The 6,534-nt window shown below is 44.4% G+C and overlaps 1 protein-coding gene across 1 annotated transcript in view; it reads right to left on the bottom strand.

Moving 5' to 3' along the window:
• BTAF1 (B-TFIID TATA-box binding protein associated factor 1) overlaps positions 1 to 6,534 on the bottom strand; it is a 64,379-nt gene that overhangs the window by 2,962 nt on the left and 54,883 nt on the right. The window contains exons 32-35 of the mRNA XM_018558677.1: positions 4,880 to 5,005; positions 4,269 to 4,421; positions 2,623 to 2,834; positions 505 to 664 (exon numbers count right to left, since the gene is read on the bottom strand). Of these exons, the coding sequence (XP_018414179.1) occupies positions 505 to 664; positions 2,623 to 2,834; positions 4,269 to 4,421; positions 4,880 to 5,005 (651 nt within the window). The remainder of the gene's footprint in view (positions 1 to 504; positions 665 to 2,622; positions 2,835 to 4,268; positions 4,422 to 4,879; positions 5,006 to 6,534) is intronic.

Raw genomic sequence — 6,534 nt, 5'->3', positions numbered from 1 at the left:
CCGACTAATATTGAATTTTAAACCCCCAAACAGGGGGGGGTGGGGTGGCAAGGCATTCAGAACCAACATAATTGAAAGCAAAGCCTTAAAAAGGTGTAAGATGGTTCTTATACTAGGAAACCTTTTTCTGTTATCTGAAGCCTTCCATTGATGCTCTGACATATAACCTCCTCTGTGCTGCAGTTTACCCAAGTATAGGGCTCATATAGCAGGCCGTAATGGGGGAGGGCGGGGTTGTGTCAGTTCCTAAAACGAACATAAAAGGAAAGGCTAGAACACTTCAGAATGTATTTCTGTCTTTGACCCCACTGCAGATTTTTTCCCTGCTTCTGTTCTGGGTAAACCGTCAGCACAAGATGAGAGAACAGAACCACAGATCACCGTAAAAACCTGAAAGGTGTTGCAATTCTTCCTCACTTGCCAAAAACACAACCAAATACACTTTGTTGGCTTGACATGCACTTTAATATTCTCCAACTAAATCAGTGGCCGTTCTACACATACCTGTCCAATACGATGGGCTCTGTCCATAGCCTGGAGATCTCTCATTGGGTTCCAGTCATGTTCTACAAACACCACTGTATCAGCCCCAGTCAGGTTGAGTCCCAGGCCACCTACATGTGTGGTCAGCAGCAGAACATCTATTGAGGGGTCAGTATTAAACCTGAAATGCAAAAAAGAGAAAAAGCCTTATGCCAGCCTGTTCTTTACATCACAATACAGTTCTGTGTCTTTGCAGTGACAAATGCAGGAACTTGCAGTAGAAAAAAGTGTGTGCGTCAGTAAGGTGTATATGAATCTGTCACAACTAACACAAGCGTCTGTCACAACTAACACAACTAAGCGTCTGTCCTGTGAAGTGTCGGAGTTTAACAAGCAGAGAAGCCATTTGAAGTTGGGAGAGTAATGGAAACATATCAAAATATCAGTTACTGAGGAACTTTGAGACAATTCTGCAACAAAATTTGTCTTGATTGAATCACTGACTGATTACCGTCCCTCAGAACCAGGGCTTCAACACCCATGCCGTTCAAGCTAGCTAAGGAAACAGGATAGCAAATGAGTCCTTGGAACAGAAGATCCTACCAATCTGGCAGGACATACAAAGTGCCTGCCAGGAGTCAAAGGGGAGAAAAGCACAGATCAGGGTGGACCGATTCCACAGAACATCCAGTGTTCCGCTAGAAGATCACTGTTTCTGGACAAACCTGTCCAGGTTGTGGTTGAACCTGGGAGGTCCACATCCAGCATCCCACACATGCAACACATGACCTGAACACATCCGTGTGCAGGGACCACTCCCCTGGGTCAAGGCGCTGCTGTATTCTGCCTGCTAACTATCTACACCTGGAATGTACCGCAAAAGACAGGATCTGATCTACCTCCCTTGCCATAGCAAGACTTTTGGCTGCTCCCTGAAATCTGAACGCCTGGTAAAAGGCGAGGGTTGGATAACAAGGGATTGATTCATTACTGCTGTTTGCCAACAGTGACTTTTGGTCAAGTTCCACTTGGCCCTTTGCAATCAGGAGCAGCAGTGGGGAGCTGTATGGATGCTGTATGGTGGGACAGCGCATATAGTGAGACACCACCCAGCAGATTAAGTCAGCATTCAGTCCCACAGTGTTGACCCCCTGCCACAGAAAAACTGGCAGGAACAGAGAATAAAGAGACCCAGCAACGTAGAAAGTGGTAGCTCCTGGTGCTCTGCCCAAATGTCCTACTCCCTTAGGTGAGCCGTCAGACAGTGCAAGTGCTGAGGCAATGACCTTGGAAGTGCTCTGCAGCCAACTTTAACCAGAGAAGGGACTAAAAAGTGCCCCACCAGGAACACAGTGACTGAGATAACTTTCCAGGCTATCCCCACAACGTCAAGACTAGCAGGGCACCAAATGGCAGGCAGAGGACAACCATGTCAGATAGCTGTAAAATGGAGAGACAGCTCAAATATAGTGAATTCTTTATTGAAGCAGGAAAAAAACAAAATCATAAAATCCTTTTCTCAGAGTCCATTGAGAGACAGCTCTAAAGAATTCTGACACGTAGGATAAAAGCCTGCCACTTTAAAAGGGAGAACTATGAGATGAGTGCTTTTCACTCACCTCCTAGTTCTAGCCGACCTGTAACAATGAGACTGTCACAGGTCGGCTCAGTAGATCGGGAGGTGAGCGAACAGATACCAACGTTCGCTCACTCTCGATCCTGTCACAGCTTTCTGCCGTGACAGGGGAGGGGCTGGATTCCCCGCCCCGATCTGCCAGCGCTGACTGGCGGATCGGACGGGGGAGGGTAAAGCTGGCTCTGCCTCTAGATAGGCAGAGCCAGCTGTCACTCACGCACCTGGGCGGATCCAGACATAATTGTCGGGATCCGCTTCAGCGTCTCAGTATACTGAGCTTAGGGTGACGGGAGGACGCTAGTTTGTGTCCTCCCGTTACCCTAAGGAGAACTATGGGGAAAAGCCTTAACCCCATAGTTCTAAGGATTTGTTTCCAACAAATGAAGCATTTTTGCTTGTTGGGTACACCATTACTTAAAATCAGGTTTATACGGCGACACAAAGCACACATCCTGTTAGTGGGCAGCATCATTGCAGCTCACCACAGGTCCTCAGTTACTCACCTAGACACTATGGAATGTCTCTGGCCAGCTGGTATACTTCCATCCAGCCGCAGGTATGCAACAGACGGTAGGTGGGGTTTCAGAAGGTCATGTTCCACTATATCCAGCATGCTCTTCAGCTGACAGAAGATTAATATTCTGTGCTGGGCCACAACTGCCTCTGTGCCGCTCTCTGGGGTCCCAGCATTACCCAAACCGCAATCCAACAGCAGCTGCCAAACAAAAGCAAACAAACCATTTTGCCTCATTCAAAATGTGAACTTATGCCTTAAAATGTCACTTAAATGCTACAAAAAACTGTTTTGTAATTAAATGTAATCAAATGTGACCTTTCCATTTCAGTCTGCAAGAAGGCACTTCTAGCTCTCCCCTACCCACATTTTTCTTCTAATAATAATAATGAGAATAGTACTTTGACTATAGACAAATTCCCCACAATCCTCTCTTGCGACATCTATAAATAGAACAGACTTCTGTGCAGAACTTGGTCAATTAAAAACAGCCAAAGAACATGTTGAGGAAAAAGCTGCACATCTAAAAAAGGCAGTTCTGCCTGAGTGCACATTATTAGAAACATGGTTTGACCATCTAATGGTAAAGGGCGGCCCCTCAAAAATAGCACTCACTGCAAGGGTCCAGAAAGGACAAGGAACTGCAATTCGTATGCCAATATTTTGCAATGTGTATAGTCATTCTAGGGACTGTTTCCAACAAAACTGGAACCTCAAAAGAAATTCTTTAGGTAAGGGCCCACTTACACCATAATGCAGCATGCTGAAGTACATCGCATTACTGGACTAAATGGGCTGCCTAATGCAGTTTTAGGGAGCGGAGGCAGAATCAGGACAGTCTCTGTAGTCCTGATGACTGGGGGTGTGATTTCATCACAGCTTGGGCTCGCCGGAAGAGGTAGAATGGTTCTGGACAGAAATCACAAACACGTGGGGTGGCAGCTAATCATGTAGGACAAGGAAAGCCATACAGCGACATGGATAAGGAAAGCATTCCTGTCAAACATTAGATTTGCACAAATAAGGGGGAAAAAATAATTAGGTTAGACCAACTCCCAACAACCTGCACTGATTAATAGGGAATTTTAACACAGCCAGCAATGTCCTGCTGCTGCCTCCTTGTGAAGAGACTATAATGTAGAAGGTCAGAGAGAAGGGATAACAGGACGTGTTCATCAAGTTACAGATGTGAAAAAAATGACCGCAGCGTCAGCAACCGAAGCACTCATCTAACCACAATGCCAGCCCCTCAGTGTCTCCTGGCTATCTCATTTCTAGCACACTCAGTAGTACAAGTAAAGCTTCCCTTGTTTGTGTACTAATAAATCTATAGTAATGACATCGTCCTCTTCACAGTCAATCTGTCCCTGACCTCTTGCTCAGAAGCAAAGAGATGGGAGATGTGATACCAATTTAATTTCATCACTGAAATTCTATTGATTAGAACAAAACAGTAGAGCCAAAGCTTCAAGAGCTCTGCTGGGTCCTACACTAATCCCGGATGCAATTATGGATTTCAAAAGCCTACCCAAATCACTTCATCATGCCAAGCGCTCTATATTACATCAGCAGCAGCAGTCCACTGCCAGAAGCTGACAAGCAATGTCAAATAGAGGAAACCAGTGGCGGACATACTTGTTTCAAAGCGGATAGCTTGGGGGCGTGCACAATGTCCCGCAGAGAGGTATTCTGGGTAGAAAGTAGCTCTGTGATCTTCTTGTACTCTGGGTGTAACGCTGTCAGAACCAAAGCGGGATGGTTGCATAGCTTACGCAAGTATTGCAGTGCCTAAAAGTAAAGAAAGGATAAAAGGAATAATTAAAGACGTGAACAGTGAATTGCTATGTGTATACATATAGACACCCACCAAGGCTGTCTTACATGTTATGGGTCCCATTACAAAAACACAACAGATGGCAAGATCCTGTGACATTTAAACAGAAAGCATATCACAGGCACAGCAAAGTAAAATCTCACTTGGTCATGTCTGATTAAGGGACTGCGAGTGGCCCCGAAACGTTGCTTTGTGACGAGGTGTGTACATCAATAAAATGACCACTCGAAGATTTTACTTCGGTGTGCTGGTAATCTACTTTACTACTTTGATTTGAATTGGCGCCATCCACTATCACTGCAGCACCCACCTTAAAAGTCACAGACCTGTGAGTGTGGTGGGGACCGCTTTGGAATTTAAAAACAGATTGTGCAGTGACATGTACAAGTGCGTGCACCATCACGTGACCTACCTGGAAGACATGTCCTGTAGCTTTCAGCTTCGGCCTCTCACTTTCTTCAGAAAGAGCGGTCATTGATACAGTTTCATCAACATCAGTTTTGGCGCGGGATTTTGCAAAATCTTCATATAATTGCACCTGAAAACATTCGGGAAAACCAATTAATTAAAATCAGCATTGCTCAAAAATTGGGAGATTCTTACAAGGGCCCCTGGCCTTTAACCTCAGCCATAGATTTTCATTCTTGCGGCTTAATTCTCCACAATGCAAAAATACATGAAAGACCTGAAGGGGAGAGAGTGTGTATGACAGGGAGGCACTGAACCTGATCCTCAAGAAATAAAACTTGGTGCGTGTCCAACGCTAATCTACCACAGAATTAGTTTAGCAGGGCAAAATCTTTGATAAAACCAGGTCATGAACTATGTCATGAGAGATTAAGGGATACATTGGCTGCCTTTGCTGACCTATATCTAAAGATGTCATTTGCCTTTCATTCTGATCTAATGGCTTTAACATCTTCTCAATTCATTAGCCTGGAACACAAATGATGTCTCGTCTCAAAGTAGAACACAAAAGGGATGCTCAATGTAAGAGTAGAAACAAAGCTGCCAAGCAACTAGGTTTTTTTAGGTAGTGGTCATCAATGGCAGCTGCTGTCTTTCTATTAAGACATGTTTCCATACTAATGAGTATTCGTTATGTAATTGGTCTGTGTAGGCTCAAGTATGGACACAATATTCCTAGAAACTTAAGGTGGCCATATACTGAATTTAGTCCGGTTCTGGTGGAACCGGCCACAATTTGCAGTTTGTGCCGCTATCGGCACCCTTTCAGCCGGCATCCCTCGATCTGCTGAGCTGCCTGCTCAGGCCCTGTCAGAATACAAAGGGAACAGCAGGATTCCTCAATTGACACTTGTAGTGTTGGAGGAATCTGCTCTATTTTTTTCCATTCATCCTGCAGGCTGAACAATAAAAATAGAGCAGTGTATGGCCAGCCTTAAACTAAAAACTTGACTTCTGGTCATGGAGATTCAATTGACAACTGTTAAGCAGAACAGCTCGATTTAAAATTTGTTCCCCAAAGAAAGCCCAAACTAGAAATGTTTAAAATAGTGTAATCAAATACTATGAGACATGCTAAGATTTTCTTCTGTGTTATCATTTACATTCTAACTACCAGCACATGTGCAGCGTATGGTACAGTCAAAGCATGGCACTGTCACCATTGCCAGTGTACTTTCAGCTCTCAACCAAACTTTCAAGCCCTCAACTGACTGGGGTCATATCTGGTCCAATGGCAGATCTAAATAAAAGGCCAGGATTGCATTCTACTCCTTGGCGGATAGGAGGGTTATACTTTTGATTACCGTCGTAATGAATGTTCCCTCTAAATTATCTCTTAGTTGTAAAACCGCCTGATGTTCAATTCCAAAACCTGTCGCAGACCTTTGCAAATCTGTCTCAGTTGGCTGCCCAGAACTACAAGCAGAGGCATCCAAAATACACAGGACAGTGTTGTATAAAGTTTGCTAAATGAAAAGCAGCCTGATTAGCATCTATGTCACTGATTTGCTTCATCAAGATCCCCAAAGATGTTCAGTAGTAGGTTGGTGATACAAAAAAAAGATGTGGCAAGGACAAACCCAATTCCAAAAGAAGCTC

This window comes from Nanorana parkeri, unplaced genomic scaffold (genome assembly GCF_000935625.1).
Source record: "Nanorana parkeri isolate BGI_ZX_2015 unplaced genomic scaffold, ASM93562v1 scaffold353, whole genome shotgun sequence".
In the NCBI taxonomy this organism is placed as follows: Eukaryota; Metazoa; Chordata; class Amphibia; order Anura; family Dicroglossidae; genus Nanorana; species Nanorana parkeri.
The sequence above is the reverse complement of the archived record's forward strand: the minus strand, read 5'-3'. Positions and strand labels throughout refer to the sequence as shown.